The 20,866-nt window shown below is 40.5% G+C and overlaps 1 protein-coding gene across 1 annotated transcript; it reads left to right on the top strand.

The window, feature by feature from the left end:
• Positions 1–5,994: 5,994 nt before the first annotated feature.
• LOC116510546 (interstitial collagenase-like) lies at positions 5,995–16,621 on the top strand. The gene is made up of 10 exons (XM_032220145.1): positions 5,995–6,180; positions 6,711–6,955; positions 8,624–8,772; positions 9,161–9,289; positions 9,681–9,842; positions 11,308–11,425; positions 11,851–11,984; positions 13,692–13,848; positions 15,030–15,133; positions 16,259–16,621. The coding sequence occupies exons 1-10, from the start codon at positions 6,073–6,075 to the stop codon at positions 16,360–16,362; spliced, it is 1,410 nt and encodes a 469-aa protein (XP_032076036.1). The 5' UTR covers positions 5,995–6,072; the 3' UTR covers positions 16,363–16,621.
• Positions 16,622–20,866: the final 4,245 nt, after the last annotated feature.

Genomic DNA, 20,866 nt, shown 5'->3' with positions numbered 1-20,866 from the left:
GTCAAATGCCTTACTGAAGTCCAAGTAAACTATATTGATGGCATTCTTCTGGTCCACTAATCATGCCTGACAAGTGCAGGAAATCAGGAAACCCAGGCAGTTCAAATGAATATATAGGTTTATTGCAAGCTTAAGCTCTCTACAAGAATCTGATCTATTACCAGTCAAAGCAAATTGGCAGTAGATAAAATGAAATTCAAGGTGGGCTAGAATGAAATCTCTTGTGGGCATGAAGGGATTCGAAGCTGATGGTGTGCTTGACTCCTTCCTCGGGCTCAGCCTGGTCATCTCCTACAATGCCTTAATTTACACTTGTTTGGTCTATTTTAATGTGCTTTATGGAGATCAGCCTTGAGATCTGAATAAACTCTCTCGATTCTGAGTAAAATATAAAAGTTTGATGTAGAACAATTAATGTAAAATAAAGAACTAAAGCCGTGGGGTACTCTCTGAGCTTGGTTATTTTCTTGCAGACATTTCCTTACCATACTGAGTAACCCCCTCAATGCACTGCAAATGTCTGCAAGAAAACAATCAACCTCAGAGAGCACCAAGGACCCCATTGTGCATCCCTGAGCTACAAATATTCTCTTCTCTCAGATCTGAAGCTGTTGAGAGAATTTGTCAGGCAAATTACTCCGACAAAGCTTCTCTTATAGGTTGAATACTTTGACAAAATCATCATCATCCCAGAGTCACTGAGAGTCAGGTGGCATATAAATTGAAATCATCATCATCATCATCATCATCATCATCATCATCGCAATAGCACTTAGACTTATATACCCCTTCATAGTGCTTTTACAGCCCTCTCTAAGAGGTTTACAGAGTCAGCCTATTGCCCACAACCATCTGGGTCCTCATTTTACCCACCTTGGAAGGATGGAAGGATGAGTCAACCTTGAGCCGGTGAGATTTGAACTGCCAAACTGCAGCTAGCAGTCAGATGAAGTAGCCTACAGTACTGCACTCTAACCACTGCGCCACCTCGGCTCTAATCTAATAATCTAATCATACTCCTCCTCCTCCTCATCATCATCTTCTTGTTTCTATTTTCACATAACTGTCAGCATTCCAAGTAATGCACCCATAGAAAGTAGAACTCTGAGGCAGGTAGGTTCCTCAAAGAACAATTTATTGGATACATCATATTGGCGCAAGTGGTGAAAACCGACTCTGAAAATTCCTGCAGTGTTCACCTAATTAAAAAAGTGAAAGTTCCCCTTTCCACCAAGTCATCAATCCCATTGTCCAATAGAGGTGCTGGCCGGTTGCTTGGTGATTCCACTCTCCTCCCGCCAGCACCTGTTGGAATGTCCTTGGTTCCTACAGGAAAACTTTTTGTTTTGTCCAGAAACCCCAGCTATCTATTTCCCTTCCCCTCCCTGTCTCATCTTCTGTCTTGTGGCAACCCTGAAGCCTCAAAGATAGCCTCAACCAGATCCACTTCAGGATTGACAATAACTGAATGGAGAGAAAACTGCATGACTTGCCTATTTCTGAAAGTTCTCATAGTTGGACTATGTAGTTCTTCCATTTCCTTTACTTGCAAATGTTCTATCTTTTTCACTTTGATGGTCTGCAGTCTCTCTGGCTTCCCATGTTTCAGCTAAATACCAGGCAACTTTTCCACAGTGGCTTTTTCAGTAAAGAAAAAATGAACCACTACTAAGAAAACAGAAGAGGGAAAGAAAGCTCAACTGTGCCACCTTGCAGAAATACAATTCAAAAGCATCAACTGAGTTACTAGTGGAAAAACAAAAGCATTCCAACAATGAGATGCCAAAAGAAGGAAGGAAATTAGAAGACAGATTTCAACACTTTACGTAAAAACATTTCCTTAAAAAGTAAATTTGCCTTGTTTCCTGGAGTACTAGATTTATAAAAACAGCAACAACAAAGAATCACAATATGTTACTCATTAACATTCATTACTTCAAAGAAATGGTTTTCGTGCCCAACATATTTCAGAACATAATGTTATCCAAAATAAGATTCTTCACTTTCTTAATATTAATATTGAGATTCTTAATGTCAGGCTTCTGACATTAGGGGAGGGGGAAGCAGGGTCAGATCCAATTAAGCACGAATTAAGTGAGGTCAGAGTTGGCTTGCTCTCAGGATTCCGACCATTGCCCTAATTAAATCATGAGTCTCAAGCCAAGCTTCAAAAGAAATCCAGTTATTTATTAGGAGCTTCATGTCGGCACTAACCAAGTGAGCCAACTCTGACCTCACTTAATTCATGCCTTGGCTATGACCTTGTTTCCCCTCGCCCCCCAAGGTGTGTCATCTGTCACATTCCCCATCGAAGCAATTTCACGGGTTGTAGAAGTCCCTCCCTCCAGCCACTGTGGAACTCCTTGGGAGATGACCTTGACGTTATCGGCTGGAATGTGCTTTGTTTTGATTGAAATGCAATTTTCACAACACAACTGCAAGGCTTGATTCACCATCCACTAGCCTATGGCAACTCGAGAGCAGGTGAGGAATACTTCGCAAGTTGACACTTAACATTCATATGGTAATGATCAAATAAAATAGTACTGTAATAGTTCTTTGCAATTCATGGTGTTGGTTATTACCTTTAAAGCCCTGCATGACATGAGTTCAGGTTACTTGTGGAACCACCTCATCCCAATGGGACAGGCCCTCTTCACCAGTTGCAGGAGAGGCAGTGTGTTGCAGACTCTGTCAGTCAGGTAATACCAGCTGGCGAGGTCCAGGAGAAGAGCCTTCTCTGCCATCACTCCTGCCCTTTGGAACATCTTGCCGCCTGAGGTGAGATTGAGTCCCACCATCTTCTGCAACAGAAGACCTGGAGACCTGGTTCTTCCAGTTAGCCTGGAGTGCCTCAATGGGGAAATATCACACTGGAAGTGATTGATGGGCCAACAGTAATACACATCCCCTCATCCCCTATGCATCTGCTCAGCTCTCCATTTTAAACATAATTTGTAGTTTTAGTATGTGTATGTGTGTAAATAGATGTTGTTGTTAGTCGCAAAGTCATGTCCGACCCATCACTACCCCATGGACAATGTTCCTCCAGGCCTGCCATCCCCCAGAGTCCATTTAATCTCACGCCGACTACTTTGATGACTCCATCCAGCCACCTCATTTCTGTCATCCCCTTCTTCTTTTGCCCTCAGTATTTCCCAGCATTAGGCTCTTCTCCAGTGAGTCCTTCCTTCTCATTAGGTGGCCAAAGTCTTTGAGTTTCATCTTCAGGATCTGGCCTTCTAAAGAGCAGTCAGGGTTGATCTCCTCTAGAACTGATGGGTTTGATCATCTTGCCGTCCAAGGGACTCCCAGGAGTCTCCTCCAGCACCATAGTTCAAAGGCCTCAATTCTTTGGCGTTCAGCTTTTGTTATGGTAAAAACTTTCACAGCCGTACATTGCAACTGGGAAAACCATAGCCTTGACTATATGCACTTTATTGTTATTTTAATCTTATAAGCTGCCCAGAGTCATCTTGCGGTAAGATGGACAGCAAACCAATGTAATAAATAAATAAATAAATAAATAAATAAATAAATAAATAAATAAATAAATAAATCATAAACACCATTTAAAAAAGCTTCCCTTTAGCAACTTCTTTTTGTCTCATGAAAATCAAGTTCAAGAGTTAGCTAAATTCCCTACATGATGGAAATGCTATATAGGTAGCTCTCAAGTTATGATCCAACCGAGCCCAAAATTTATGTTGCCAAGCGAGGCAGTTATTAAGTGGGTTTTGCCCCATTTTATGATCTTCCCCATTGACTTACCTTGTCAAAAAAAATCACAAAACATGATCACACGACCTTGGGAGATGGCAACCATCATAACGCCACAATGTTCTGATTTGCTAGTTAGTCAAGGTTAGCCTGGATGGATTACCCATTCAGTGGATTCATAACAGGGTCAAAGAGTGAATTAAGAATCTGGATTGAAGAAGGATCAAACTCAAATGAGGTATCAAGTGGTATCCACAAGGTTCAGTACTGGGACCTCCTTTTCAGTGCACTAATTAAACCCTTAAGTGAAAAAGGTAAATGATACAAAACAATATGCAGCTGAAAATAGAAATAAAATGAAAAGCAATTGCTTCAGGTGAGGAGAATGTCACTTAGCAATAGCAATAGCAGTTAGACTTATATACCACTTCATAGGGTTTTCAGCCCTCTCTAAGCGGTTTACAGAGTCAGCATATTGCCCCCAACAACAATCTGGATCCTCATTTTAACCACCTCGGAAGGATGGAAGGCTGAGTCAACCCTGAGCCGGTGAGATTTGAACAGCTGAACTGCAGCTAACAGTCAGCTAAAGTACTGCACTCTAACCACTGTGCCACCTCGGCTCTTAACAGAGGTATATGCAAAGTTCTTCATTTAGGAAAAAAGAAATCATAAATGCAGTTATATGACAACATATCTTATCATAGTAAAATCCTACCTTATTTCCCCAAAAATAAGACCTCAGGTAATAAACCCAATCAGGCTTTTGAGCTCATGTGCTAAAATAAGCCCTCCCCTCAAGATAAGCCCTCCCCAAAAATATTGCAACACAGCACCAGCTCTGAGGTGATCATGATGGCCACCTCCTGCACCTCAGAAATAATAAGACCTCCCTGAAAATAAGGCCAAGTGCTTATTTCAGGGGTCAAAAGAAAATAAGGTCCTGTCTTATTTTTGGGAAAAACATGGTAGTACTTATGATAAACATCTTGGAACAGTAATTCATTGCAAATTGAAGTAAGGTGCCTGCAAAAAGAGGAATATGAATTCTCTTGGAAAATTTTTAAAAGTTCCTAACCTAAAGTATAGAAAAACATTGCCCAGAAAAGTAGTAGATTCAAGCAAAGATTAGTAAACCATCTGTCTCAAATATTTTGGATTTTTGTACTGAGCAAAAGGCTGCACTCGGTCGGTGGCCTCGATGACCTATCCAGCTCCAGGATTCTCTGACTAGTTTTGAGGTCTTGTACATATCTTCCTCCTTTCTAAAATCAGCCTAAATATCAGTAAAGTAAAGGTATCCAGGGAATGTGGAGAGAAAATATCTTCAAAAGACCAATGAACTAAAATGAGATGCACACCCCGGGAAATATCCTTCTTTCTGGCAAATTCTGTCTTTATTTTGACTTTTAACTTTTAGGGGTGAGACCTGTGTAAGTTGAAGACCTCTAGACTGGACTACTGCAACGTGCTCTACATGGGGCAGCCCTTGAAGAGCATTCAGAGACTTCAGCTTGTCCAGAATGCAGCCGCGCGAGCGATCGTGGGTGCACCTCGGTTCACCCACGTAACACCTATCCTCCGCGAGCTGCACTGGCTGCCTATTGGTCTCCAGATACGCTTCAAGGCGCTAGTCGTCACTTATAAAGCCCTTCATGGTATTGGACCTGGGTACTTGAGAGACCGCCTGCTGCCAATCACCTCCACTAGACCGATTAGATCCCACAGACTAGGCCTCCTTTGAATTCCATCCTCCGGCCAGTGTCGACTGGAGACTACCCAGAGGAGAGCCTTCTCTGTGGCTGCTCCGACCCTTTGGAACGAACTCCCCGTGGAGATTCGAACCCTCACCACCCTCCAGGCGTTCCGCAAAGCCGTTAAAACCTGGCTGTTCTGACAGGCCTGGGGCTAAAGAGCTGTTGCCCCCGTCTCGAATGGTATGGTTGTTGTGTGTTTTTAAATTATGTATTGTTATGTTTCGTTTTTTATTTTTTGTCTGTACCCCCCCTCCCCTGATTTGAATTGTTAGCCGCCCTGAGTCCCCTTCGGGGGAAAAGGGCAGCATATAAATATAATAAAATGAAATGAAATGAAATGTGAAGCAATACTTATTTGAGTATGTTCTCACAACTAGGGGCGGGGGAAACTCTTCCTTTTTTTTTTAAATTAGCCCAAGGAGTTGTGAAAATGTTATTGCTCATGGATGAGTCCCTCCCTCATTGCCAATCGGAAGGCAATGAGTCAGAACAGAGATAACTGTGCAACTCCTATATAAACGATGGTCGAAACCTAGAGACATTCAAAGGGAATAAATATTTTATAGGACAGAAAGTGTCTGCTGTGATTTGAACTATGACAGGACTCTCAGTTTGGGCGTTCCTGTTTCTCACCTGCAACTTATCTGCTTTTGCCGCTCCAACGGATTCACCAATCAACGATGCTGACATGGATTTGGTGAAGGTAAATATGCACACGAAAATTGCTGAAATTTTCGCTGAAATCTAACTTTACTGAACTCTAATTTTAACTTTTCTCTCCTAGGCTAGTTCCCCCCACCTTGATATCTGATTTACCTTTGTTTCTCATGAGATGTGTGTCTCATCTTTTTTACTATGCTTTGTATAAAAGTGTAGTTATTTAAAATGATGGGTTAGCCTCCCTTTCTGCAAAACAGTCTGTTCTTCTTCAGCTTGCACCATCATTAAAAAGACTAAATATTTTTAGTCTTTTCATTTTGTTAAAAAAAAAGTGAACTCTATTTTTCGGGGCTTTAACCTTTAAATTTATGGGAAGAATCTTCGTCCTCTTCCCCAAAGCTATAGAATGACTTTCGGATATGCTGGATATTATTTTATGTTATGAATGACAAGGAAGGATCTAAGAATCATAGAATTCCATCAAAATTTCCCTCGCTTGGTTTCTTTTAGTTTTAATTAATTAATTTATTTATTTAAAAAAATCAGAGTAACTTTACTTTTGTTTCCTATCAGAAATACTTAAACACCTATTACCAATCCAACATTGGGAGAATCTCTAAGAGCCGTATTGATGAAAATGAAATCTTGACTAAAGATCTCAAAAAAATGCAAGAGTTTTTTGGCCTGGAAGTGACTGGAAAGCCTGACCTGAAAACTTTGGCAGTGATGAAGAAGCCCAGATGTGGTGTACCTGACTTGGGGACATATCGTCTTACAGATGGCAATCCTAAATGGGAGAAAACCAGTATTACCTACAGGTAAAAGGTTTTTTAAAAAAACACGTATCAGCTTAACATACAGGTAGGGCAGTTGTGGGTTTTTTAGAACCTCTTCTGTAGGTGTGGCCTGCTTTGTGGGAGTGGCTTGCTGGCCATGTAACCAGGTGGGAGTGGCTTGCCAGACATGTGACTGAGTGAGAGTGGCTTGCTAGCCATGTGACTCGGTGGAAGTGACCAACTTGTAAAATGTGGGAAACTCACTTAACAATGCTCTTGCTTAGCAACCAAAATGTTGGCTCAGAAACTCTGGCATTTGAAGCACGCAAGTCTTAAAGCTGTCAAGTTACAAGACCTTTGCACCCTAATCCTTTAGGGGGAAAAAACCCAGGGGTGTTCAAACTTGACAGATTTAAGACTTGTAGACTTCAACTCCCAGAATTCTTCCTCTCGCTCTTCATCTTGATGATGTGCAGACAAGCGGGAGGATGGAGCTGGAACCGGTTCTAAACGGCATTGTAGATTTGTGGAACCTCTTCTACAGAAGAGGTTAGAACTGGCAGGAACCCACCCCTGAGGTAGGGGTATTGGCAGAGGGGGAGACAAACAGTCAAAATTGCAATCACATGATTGATACCCCGCCCCTTTCATGTGTATGTCACGAGATTGTGTCTGCCATCTTCCCTGTTTTGATCCTCCTTCCAACAGATTTCCCTGCATCAAAACAAAAACTGAGCTTTGATTGGTCTTAGCATCCAGTCCATTTAGTGATGAGAAGTTTCTATTAATGATTTCCAAACTTTAACTTATTTTATAGCACATTTTGCATTTTCAAAGGCCTGTTTACTAGGGGATGTTCAAAAGCAGAATTCTTGCTTAGAAGCACAGTTTTATTTATTTTTTTGCAGTTTCACTGGTGTTACTGCAGGAAGCTGCAATTTCTTGAGGTGTTTTATAAAATTCTTGGACATGGTACCAAGTGCCCCGATGACAATGGGTATCATTGATACATGTTTCATCCATAATTGTGTAGTGTTGATGGCCAGGTTGCGATATTTCGTGATTTTTTTCTAGTTCTCTTTCTTGGATTCTGGTGTCTCCTGGTACAGCGATATCAATAAATTGTACATTTTGGTTTTTGACAACTGTGATATCTGGTGTGTTGCATTCCAAATGACAATCCATGTGCATGATGATGATGATGATGAAACAAGTATATTGCTTTAAGCCCTTATGAAGAGAATTTTTGCCAAGGCCTTCCCAGACTCCATTTAATATGATCAATTTCCATTTGAGTCACTTTGGTCTAATGATTAAAGCAACAGATTAGAAAGTTGGAAACCATTAATGAATTCAAACCCTACCTTAGCCATAAAAGTTGGCTAGTTTGGGGCCAGTTATTCTCTCTCAACCCAACTCATCTCACAGGGTTATTGTTTGGGGAAAATAGGAAGAGGAAGGTGTGTTGGATACGTTCAGTTATTTGTAAAAATAATAAAGGTGGGATATACATAAAATAAATTTTAGATTCAGTAAAAAAAAAAAAAAAGCATTGCTTTCTGGGTAAAACAGGGCTGTGACTCTCATCTGAGACAGAATTGGGATAACTCTGGAATCCTGGGAAGCTGCTGTGACTCAGTATCTCCAATACTGGTTTAGATAAACCACTCTTGTGGCTGCGTAATAATTTATTCCTCTTTCATTTTATAGGATTGTAAACTACACTCCAGATATGCCTCGATCTGATACAGATGAAGCCATCAGAAAAGCATTTGAAGTCTGGAGCAACGTGTCACCTCTAACCTTCACAAGAATGTATGAGGGTGAAGCAGATATCAAGATCTCTTTTAATACCAGAGGTAACCACATAGGTTTAGCCCTGAGCTGAGCCCAGAAGTGAAATTCAATTTTTCCCCTACCGGTTCTGTGGGTGTGGCTTGGTGGGGATGGCTTGGTGGGGGTCATGCGACTGAGTGGGCAGGGCCAACTTTACATCACTCATGGCAACCCACCAAGTGAGCGGCCAGAAGGGGTGAGCAGCAAGTGGGAGAGCAGGTGGGCGTGGGTGGGGCCAACTATGGGTGGTTTTTACTGGTTCAGTGAACCGATTCAAATCATCCCTACTGGTTCGCCTGAACCGGTCCGAACTGGTTGAATTTCACCCCTGGCTGAACCTGGCTTCAGGGATCACTGTTTAAGCAAAACAATTAACGGCCTAATTGAACTCCTTACTTCTTCTATCTTCAGACCATGATGATAATTCTCCATTTGATGGTCCTAGTGGAATCCTGGCACATGCTTTTCAACCAGGGCAAGACATTGGTGGAGATGCTCATTTTGATGAAGACGAATTTTGGACCAAAGATGGCCCAAGAGGTATGTCTAAATCATTCTGGAACTGTACACCTGTAGATTGTGCAAGGATATAAGCATCTGAAATTTATCTACAGATGCAGCCAGATAAGATAGTAGACCTGGAAATATCTGCCAGCTTCCCCAATATAGGCTAAAATCCTCCAAGAAACTGGATGACTAGGAATTACATATTTAATTAAACTGTAAAACAATAGTTATCACAAGTAACTCGTGGAAGGGAACCAATCCTTCCCTATTAAATATGATTACTAAACCTAGATGGGACTATTCCTTTTTCTTTAAATGCTAAATGCTGAATTTTGGTGTGTTTTTTTAAATCTGAAGGAGGAGTAGATTGCTTATGAATTATTGATTTCTACAAAAAGGATTTTATTTTTATTTTTCCCCTTAGGCCACAACCTATTTCTTGTTGCTACTCATGAGTTTGGCCATTCATTGGGTCTGTCTCATTCCACCGATGTTGGGGCCTTGATGTATCCCAACTACTCCTACACAGCGCCAAAATTATTTCGTCTTCCACAGGATGATATCAATGGCATTCAAGCCATCTATGGTAAGGCCAAGAGAAATCAAATCCTAAATTGAATGGGATGCTCTTAGACTAGAAAGCATGCCTTGGTGAGCATTAGTGGCGCAGTGATTAGAATGCAGTATTACAGACTCGGTGCCAGGAGTTTGATCACCACCAGATCATGTTCGACTCAGCCTTCCATCCTTCCAAAGTCATTAAAATGAGGACCCAGATTGTTGGGGCCAATAGGCTGACTGTAAACCAGTGGTGGGATTCAGCCAGTTCACACCTATTCAAGAGAATCAGTTGTTAACTTTCTAGGCAGGTTGAAGAATTGGTTGTTGGAAGAAATCTCATTTTGGTTTTTTTCCACTTTACACGGCTAATCCTGTAAGGGAGGTAGGAAGGAAACATACTGGTGTTGTTTCTAGCCTTATCTTTATTGCCCTGCTTACAGAAACTGCCTCTCTGGTTATTACATTATAACAATTGAGGCAAAGCGCCAATTGACATGAGTGATGTTGAGTTGGCCATGCCCACCCAGTCACATGATCACTAAGCCATGCCTACCCAGCTGGTCATTAGGGCAGAGAACCAGTTGTTGAATTATTTGAATCCCACCACTGCTGTAAACCACTTAGAGAGACTGTAAAGCACTGTGAAGTGGTATATAAGTCTAAATGCTATTCCTAATTTGCAACTTGATTACCAAATGTAAATAAATATTTGCCAAGCAGTACAACAGGCCTGTCAAACTGGCAGCCCCCGAGCCGAATGCATCAGGCGCAGGCTCCACCCACCCCAGCTCCCCAAAGGCAAGAAACATTCCCATACGTCATGATACGTCACATGACGCAATCGAGTTTGACACCTGTGCAGTACAAGCATTACTAACTGCAAGCTCCTATTCATTTAAGTAAGATTTCCAAAAGAAAAAATTCTTGTAACTAGCGTGTTCTTCTCAGTTATATTCCTTAAAATAGTGTCATAATTCATTTCATTATAGCTAGAATTCCCCGCTACCAGCAAAGAAACGTTAGAATTTGTACTACTCCAAACACTAACATTAAGAAAGCAAATCTTGATAGATTTGCACAGAATTGTATTTGCACAGCAGTGAAAGAATGAGGAAACTCCTACAGATAAAAATATAATTAGAAAAATACTAGCCTGTGCAGAAATGGATAGTTAACATTAATGATAAAGGACAAAGAAGACACAAAATATTTTTTGACATGGGATTTGTTTCATCAATGGTTAGACGATAGAGGTAGATATTAGAAGTTGGAAGATTAGGTACAAGTGAATAATATTATTATTACTACAATTTAGTACAAGTGAACTGACCCAGACTATACACTGTTTATTAAGTATTTATGTATGTTAAAGAAAAATGTATAAATAAAATATTTTTAAAAAACCAAAAAAAGAAAGCAAATCTTGATAATTACAATCATTTTTAGTATTGATTTAATAGTTTCCATATCATTTCTTAATTATTATTTAGGTAAGTCAAACAACCCAATACAACCAACGGGACCCTCTACACCAGAAGCATGTTCTGCTATGACTACTTTTGATGCTGTTGCCACCATGCGTGGAGAATATTTGTTCTTTAAAGACAGGTAAGTTGCATTTTTAAAATACTTCTTAGAGTTTGAGCAATATTTTCCCAATAAACAGGATATGACCCTTATATCAGAGGTGTCAAACTCAATTTCATTGAGGGTCACATCAGGGTTGTGTTTGACCTTGGGGGGGACAAGGCCATGGGGCGTGGCCAGCTTGACATCCCTTGTTGAGGCTACGTTTTCAGCTGTGACAGCCTCCTGCAGCCATCTGGCAGGAAAAACAGAGGCCAGGTGGGCCGCGCAGCGACAACGTGGGTTAGTCCTTTGCTGTTTCCAGGGGAATCCCTGTGGGCCAGATCTAAGGACCCCATGGGCCATGAAACCTGCTTTATATTATTATGATATGGAACTCCAGCTAATTTTCCCCTCTTTGAAAAGATGCCACATTTGGTAATATGCCACTTCTGTTTTACTATTAGGCACTTTTGGCGTAAGCACCCTCAGTTCTCCAATGTGGAACTACATTTCATTTCTCTTTTCTGGCCAACTCTGCCTTCCAGTATCGATGCTGCTTATGAGAACTTTGAACAAGACAACGTTTTACTTTTTAAAGGTGAGCAATGAAAACGCTTTGATTTCCTTATAAATTTAATGAGACTTGCTCTTAGCATAGGGGGAAAAGAGTTGTTAGGAAAGAAAGGGGATCCTTTCTTCAATACATCAATGCCGTGGCTCAGTGACTAAGATGCTAAGCTTGTTGATCAGAAAGGTAGGCGGTTCAAATCCCTAGTGCCGCATAATGGAGTGAGCTCCTGCTACTTGTCCCAGCTTCTATCAACCTAGCAGTTCAAAAGCATATAAAAATGCAAGTAGAAAAATAGGAACCGAACCACCTTTGGTGGGAAGGTAATAGCGTTCCGTGCACCTTCTGTGTTTAGTCATGCTGGTCACATGACCACAGAGACATCTTTGGACAGCACTAGCTCTTCAGCTTTGAAACAGAGATGAGCACTGCCTCCTAGAGTCAGGAACGACTAGCACATATGTGCAAGGGGAACCTTTACCCCTTACCATCAGTGTTTCTTAAATGTTTTTGTCTTAGGAACTCTTTCCACATTTAAAAATTATGGGGGACCCCAAAAGACCTTTTGTTTATTGTCGTATTTATCAATATTTATCCTATTAACAATTTAAAATGATGCATTCACTGCCACTACTACTTCTCAAATTTGTTTGATGGGCTGTGACAAATGAAGGTGAATATATGTGTCCCCGGATAATGTTGCAGGATCTAATCTGGGTCAATCACCAGGACCAGAGGTTATATTTTCCAAGTTTTCAGACTCGTGCTAGAGCCCATCCTCAGGGAACTTATTTGTAGCAGTGTGTGTATTTTAAAATTGTATTTTTTTTAAAGGACAGGCAATAATTTTGGTTCCGTGGACCTTTGATGGACCTTGTGGAAACCCGCAATGGTTTTAGAACTACATGTTAAGAAGCACTGGCTTATGCTAAGCCTATACCCCAATAACTGGCTTCATTGACCATATTAAGCCAAACATGAAACACATACACACACACTTCACATCATGGTTCACTGCATTGTCTGAATTCATCCCAGTTGGTAAATTATTCAGAGGGACTCATAGCCTCATCTGACTTTGTGCTGGCATTTCTTTAGCATGGCTAGAGGGCAGATAACTCATTTCATGTCCTATCCTGGTCTCCCTCTGCCTAATTTTCCAGGTTCCCTTCTGGTTTTTCTCTGTATTTTATCAAGATGGCTCTGCTGCCAATGAAAACTGCATTTCAGCTTGCTGGAAAGATCTAAGCCAGATGCTTACATCATACAGCTACCACTTGTTTCTTTTTTTAAAAAAGTTAGGATAGTGTCAAATCCACAAAGAACAAAAGATTCTCCTTCTTTCCTAACAAATATTTATTGCTAGAAATAGACACACAGACCTCTGATTTGTGAATGTCTACATGTCAAATTTTAAGCATCTAAAAAAGCTCCATCGTTCTTTTAAAACCAGTATCCACTTTCTCCAAAAGCTGCATGTAACAGTGACAAGGCTTAGAAGTTATTATTCTTTCAATGCTGAAATATTTTTCTTAACTAAACTTGGGGACAGGGGTCTCAAACGCACGGCCCACGGCCCAGATGCGTTACGCTCTGGCCACACCCACACCCAGTTTAGCGAAGGGGGGCAAGACATGATATATCACCTGATGACAATACGATGCCACAAGTTTTACACCCCTTGCCTAGAGTATCAAGAAATATAATTATGTATAATATTACTTCTTCTCTTTTTAGGAAACAAATATTGGGTTCTAAGTGGATATGATATAGTTGGCCAGGTTCAAAGCATTTACAAATTGGGATTTCCAAGAAATGTGAAGAAAATTGATGCTGCATTCAGCGATCCACAAACTGGGAAGACCTATTTTTTCATTGGGAACAAGTATTGGAGGTATGGATCTGCAATTTTCTACGACTTGCTTACAAAGTTGTTGGTCTTAAGGTATTAATCCTTAATAAACAATATATAACTGAAATGTACTATATAATAGTATATCGGTAAGGTGGTAATCAAAAGTGGTCAAAATCTGCAACAAATAGAATAAAATTATGAGCTTTCAAATCATCTGAATAAGGGGGGAAAAAGAATTCCCTATTTGACTCTAGAGTCCAAACAGATTCAATATCTTAGTTTGGATATGCAACTCAGTCAAATCTAGAAATCCAAACTGAATCAGATCAAAACAAATGGAGACAGATATTCCTCAATTTGCCCATTCTTCATGCCCAATATTGGAACAAAACAAAACCTTCCCAATTCCTTCTTCCATTTGAGGCACTTCCAATGATGGCATTAAACAAAGGCAACTTTGGAAAAGAAAGGAATGTTTTCTATTTGCCAGTCCTTTCTCAGGATAATACCCTGCATCTTAATGGCTCCCTGATATTGGAAGGAGTACTCTGTCGCCCAAGGTCATTTTTGTCATTTGAGAAAAAGTACCCTATTTGACTCAAGACTCTGATTCTTTGCACCTCCTTTAAAAATACTACAACAACTAAACATCCAAAATCTGCAAATGGTTTTTGAGAACACCTGGGTGAACCTATCTAGCATGGGAACCTTTCAGGTCAGGTCTGCCTTTGAGATGTTCAGGCAATATCAGCACTGTAAGATAAACCACAGAGTTAAGATAATAGAAGAATGCAGTGGCAAATCTGCATGAATATGCCCATGGGTGGTATTCACTTACTTTCCCTACCAGTTCGCAAATGTGAGCATGCACACTCTCACTATGCTCACATGTTCATATGTGCACTCAGCCTGCCACGCATGCCTTTTGGCTTGAAAATGTGCCTAAATAGGATGGCATAGAGCTGGGGCAGGTGGGCAGGCCCACCTGCGATTTTCACTACCGGTTTTGGTGAACCAGTACAAACTGGCAGAATACCACCTCTGGATATGCCCATAAAGTCATTTTCTCCTTGGGGAGAAAAGTATGTTGCAGAAATTTTCATTTCCTGTATTTAGCTCAGCCTCTTCAATTGATCATTACCAACTTGAATCCTTTTTCCTTTCATGAAAGAGTCTTCAGATATTGCATTTCAGTAATGACATTTGTAATCTTCATTCAGATACAATGAAATGGAACAAAGCATGGAAAAAGGATACCCCAGAAATATAGCCCGGGATTTTAAAGGGATTAAACCCAGAATTGATGCTGCTTTGTATGACAATGGTAAGTAAAGGACTCAGTTGTGATATGAGAGAAACAAGGTTTACCTAAGATCCTGGTTGACTTAATTTGTATTTATATTATCATCAGCATTTTTAAATGCTTTCTTCCCAGTGTAATACCCTGTTTCCCTGAAAATAAGACCTCCCCAGATAATAAGCCCAATTGAGCTTTTGAGCCCATGAGCTAAAATAATCCCTCCCCTGAAAATAAGCTTTCCCCGAAAATATTGCAACACAGAAGAATCCATGAGATGACCACCCTCGCCGCCTCCTGCACCTCAAAAATAATAAGACAACCCCAAAAATAAGGCCAAGCACTTATTTCAGGGGTCAAAAGAAAATAAGACTCTGTCTTATTTTGGAGGAAATAGGGTAGTGCCTGGGTTCATACAGGATATCAAGCCACATGACAACCAACCATATGAATTGATAAACATGCATAATGGATTTACACACTGCACTGGGCATTGTAACTTTTAAACCTTCTGCATTTAAGAGGCCCTTCGTTTTAGATTGTGTTTTTTGTAACACTCCTTTAATCATTTTTGAATTTTTTACTTTATCTTCATTTTTAAAAAAATCACACGAGACTTGTTGCACCATAAAGACTAGCAAATGTTAAGTGTACAAAAGCATCTATCATCTATTAATTCAGCAAATAAAAATAAATGAAGCCCGTAGCTATGTTCACTCATGGCCTTAAATCTAAGTGTTGCTGAATCATAGTTTGTGAAATAAAATACGAGCAGCCATGACCTAAGGACTAAATCACAATTGGTTGGATTCATATGGTTGATGGTTGATTGTCATGTGACTTAATATGTTGTATGAACCCAGGCACTAATATCTGTAAATCATGATGTAGGACTTAACGTGTTTGTGCGTTGTACAAGCCCAATTGATCATTGATTCATAAGCTATGCTTGAACAAAGTTTAGACAATATGTAACCAAGTCATCTTAAGAACAAAGTCTGTTCTGATTTATATTGTCATGAATATTTTTGCACACCTAGTTAAAATCTTTTTAAATTCACATTAGATATCTATAATGAAGAAGTTATCTTTAGGTCTGAAAAAAATCAGATTTTTAAATTTATGTTTCTTCCCCCCCCCCCCCCCCCGCAGGTTATATCTATTTCTTCCGAGGAACAAAAGTGTTTCAGTTTGACCCTAAGAATGAAAGAATTGTTCGTCCCATTCGAAGAAGCAATTCTTGGCTGAACTGTTAAAGCATTTAATCAATGCTTCCTATTGGTTTTAGCTAATTCTGATTTACAGGGATCACAAAATTTAACAATCTGGACTGAGAATGCAATAATAACCTGTGGTTTTGTTTTTCATATAATATAAAGCAATTCCAGCTGATTAACTTTCCCCTTTCGAGTTGTTCGCCGCCCTGAGTCCCTCCCGGAGAAGGGCGGCATACAAATAAATTAAATCTGAAATCTGAAATCTGAACTACATTAAACTCTAATATGTAAATGTAATCTATGCTGCTCCTTGAATAAACTATTTATTGTGAAAGATATGGTGATTGCTTCTTTTGTTTGAATGCATGCAACTATTACTACCATATTACACAAGAATTACATTGCTGTACTCTGGAGTGACTAATTTAAGAAATTTATAAGATGCTGGCTAAATTAGCCAAAAGCACAAAAAAAGAGAAATAATATTTAACCATATTAACTTCCACATATAAAGTACTTCATTTACCACGAATTGATTTGAGAAGTCACAGATCACCAATGAAAATGTTAATTCACTTCACTGAATGTGAGGCAATATGAGAAATTCACATTTGTTGTTTGATGTATAATATTAGTCAGAGATGTACAAATTTCCAGCAACACATTTTTATAGTACAGTCATCCAATGATGAAGTACATTTATGAATGAGACTTTCAACCATCCTGATTTTCAGGATAAAAATATAGCTAAAATATTCTGCAGAGTACCTTATCTACTACGTACTTTATGCTATGGACTCCATAATAATATACATTATATCGCTATTATTTCTGCAATGTGTCTTATAGAATTCAGTTTGTACATTTAGGCCTGTAGATTGCTCTTCCTGGAAGAAAATGCCAATAATGTCCAAAGTGTATTTTAGAGAAAATAGAAATATTGGGAAGGTAAGAATTCTGGATAAGGCCAGACTCTTGTCAAGTACTTTTAGAGCAGTGGTGGGATTCAAATAATTTAACAACTGGTTCTCTGCCCTAATGATTTCTTCCAAGAACCAGTTCATTAAACTGCTCAGAAAGTTAACAACTGGTTCTCCCGAAGTGGTGCGAACTGGCTGAATCCCACCACTGCTTTAGAGATACAATTTTTTTCAGGTGGCAACTGGACTTCCTTGTTTTTTCTTTACTGAATTTCTACAGATGTTTAGAGATGCAAACACAACATTCTGTGCAGGGCACACATTTTTAGAAGAATATAAACAGCTACAAGACAAAATTGACATCAATTCAGTGATAACTTCCAGTGACTGTTTACATATAATCTCAGAGTTTCCTTGGTACCGTATGAAAGCAGTTTTCCAATTCTCTTCATATTTTCTGAATGCTTTTTTTTGCCTTTGGGAAGGGCTTTCTATTTTTCTACCTCATTCTCATTCTATCTCAATTTTTTTTTGAGGGGGGGGAGTGGAATTTCAGAGGTTTATAGTATGATGACTTGATGTTTAAACACCTTAATTGAAGCAAAATGCAGTGCGGCTAAGTTTCACATATTACATCAAACCAGGAGGCTATTGCTGCCCCTAATTAAGGAAGCACAATCCATCAGTGCCAAAACTCATAGTGTTTACTAATTTGTTTGTAATTGTGGAGACAATTACATTGGCAGAAATGAGAGGTGTTTGGCTTTCAGAATAAAGGAGCATCTTCCAAAATGGGTCCAGACAGTCATGAGTAATCCAACAGCAGCAGCAAATCATGGTCACAAAATGCCTTCTTTGGCCATTGCGAGACACTTACTATCTATGGGCAGGGGTGGGCTTCAAAAATTAAAGCAGTGGGTTCACTGCCCTGTTGCTAGATGGGCGTGGCCATGGTGGATGTGGACTAGTCGGCCTCCTGCACCACAGCAGGGGGCATTTTTCAGCCTCCCCTGTATTTGGAGGCTTTCTTCGAGCCCTTTTTTGCACTTCCGGAACTTCCAATAGGCCCATTTTTCACCATCCCCAGGCTTCCCCCTGGCTCTGGAGGCCTGTTTCCAGACTTCCAGAACCTTTGGTAGGCCCATTTCCCCCCTCCCTGAGCCTCCACACAGGCCCTGCACTTATCTGGCATGATGAATGGGCTGCGTGGTGACTCCTGGGAGGAGCGGGGCAGGGTGAGCATGGCCAGCCAGGGGTGGCATTTGGGGGGTTTGCCAAAATGGACAGAATCCTAGCTACAGCATCTCCAGAACCTGTGCAAACCCCCGGAAGGTCACCAGGTGGATCAAAACTCTGCATTTAAAGTTTTACTGCGCCACACAAACTCTCGTTTTCTGCAGTTTGCTGTGGCGGTTGCCATTAATCAGTTGAAGCCCCTCTCGTGCATGCAGAAATTTACTTTATGTTAATCTGCACCTTCTGTGGACATAAGGCTTGCCATTGGTTGCTTTCCTCTGTACGTTATAGGCTTCATTAATGCTCTTGCTCGATCTTATATTTGAGGCTGATTTTAACTCTGTTATTGTAATGTAGGTACTGATGAGTCAATACGGAATGCTTGCATCTACCTCTGTTCATCTTTTGGCTGCATTCTTTATATTATGGGTATGTGGAGAAAAAGGATGTTATTGACCTTATTTATCCATCAATCTGCAGCTTCCCAGACAATTCACATTTCCTGCCTTGAAAATGCCCTATGAGCAGGATGGCTTGATGTTGTCCTCCCTTTGTATAGATCTAGTTCTCACACCAATGACAAAACATGGGACCAAATCTGACTATTGCAAAAAAAAAAAAAAAGGAACAGAAACTAACAGGCCTGCCCCATCAAAAGCAGGGAGACAAGCCATCTGTCACACAGAACAGGAAGGAAAAGGAAATGCAAGAAGTTTGGAGTGCGAAAAAACAAACTCAGAGCAGTACTTGGGTTGCAACAAGGGCTGAACTTCTTTTGATTATGGCTTCCTAACTTGCTACAATAATTATTATTTGTTACCTCTGGCTGCCTGGGCTCATACTAACAATTTACAAAGGAAGGTTTCCATTAGCTTGAATATTCATTAGGTCAAACTCTAATCCTATTTCTTGGAGGGAGGATTAGTGAGCCTTGCAGAGTGAATAAGTGCATTAATGTTAGGAAACTGCCAGCTATGATGGAAGGAGGGGTCAAGCGAGGCCCTAGCTTGCAATCATTGCATTGAGGCAAGTGGCATAAAGCTTCAGGAGGCATGAAGTCTTATTTGGTCATTCCTAGGGGAAGGCAAGTACTCTGGTGAAATTCTTGTAGCAAAAGTGGTAGACATAAAGTTACTGTCAGCTTGCTTGCTATCAGCTGCCATAGTAACGGGGAGGGTGGGGGCTCGTGGTATTTGGGGGGGAATTACTAGGTACTGGAGGAGTTATCATGAACACAGTTTTGTTCTCACCATTTTCTGCGGATGCTGATGGCTGGTGTTTAGGCTTGGTCAAGGCCAACTGTCTCTGCATACCAGCTGAATGAGGCCACTTGAAGATGCATCCCACATGACACCTTTGGGAGTTGCAGATTGGACATTGGGTTGGGGTAACGGGGGGGTGGATCTTGGGCAAACGTTCGATATGTACATGTTCGTGATTTTTTGCTTCAGATCTTGCCTCACTTTAGCTGTTTTCATTTCCAGTAAAAGTATCTCTATCTCTACTCAAATGGAGTTGGGGGTTTTCTTTCTTGGATACTGAATGAGGCACGCCTGACAGTTACTGACTTCAGCTATTTATGTGCGGCATCGATTACTTACATTTAGCAATTAATAGCTATAAGGTTAAAGTATATTTTTGCTTCTATACGCCCCAGGGGATGGGATCCTACCGGTTTAACAACTGGCTCGCTGAGTATGCACTTTGCGTGCACACACCAGTTTAGAGAATACTTACCTTTCCGATTGCTGCTTGGGAAGGAAAAAAGCTGAGGTGCGGCAATCCACTCTGCCATGTGACTCAGCTGAGAAGATAAAGGTAGGTAAAGTGCAGGGGTGGGTGGGCAAACTGGTTCACTCCCAGCTGATCTTTGGAGATTCAGGTTTGCTCAAACCATTCCGATTCGTAGAATCCCACCCCTAAGCCCTCACCACATTTCCAGAAATACTAGAGCATGGCTAAAATTTTTAGACTTATCACGTTGAGGAAGATCTGCAGAATGAAAAATGTACATTGGCTACAGCTTCCAAGACATTTTTGTATTCTTCATTTAGATTATGCTTTAAAACCAGAATGGCTGTGTTTATATCACATTCTTGGCAATAGTGTGATTTGTTTGGTTCTGCCAGGTGTGTTGTGTGAAACTTTGTTGTTAGGACTCTCCTGTATAACCTGCTCTTATTCTTCTGGTTCGTCGTGTACTTCTACCTTAATTTCTTTAACTACTGTTTTTCTTACCAACATACATTCGGAGCCCCAGCAGAAGTGTGCTGGGCCCATAACCAGTTTTAGGTAAGCTCCCCGTTGGGAGAGCGAGTACGTTCAGAGAAACATTGTTAGAGCTGTGTTGGAGAACACAAAGCATACAGAGACACTGCAGTTTAAAT

Source organism: Thamnophis elegans, chromosome 6 (assembly GCF_009769535.1).
Source record: "Thamnophis elegans isolate rThaEle1 chromosome 6, rThaEle1.pri, whole genome shotgun sequence".
Lineage (NCBI taxonomy): Eukaryota > Metazoa > Chordata > Lepidosauria > Squamata > Colubridae > Thamnophis > Thamnophis elegans.
This window is presented reverse-complemented; position numbering and strand designations above follow the sequence as displayed.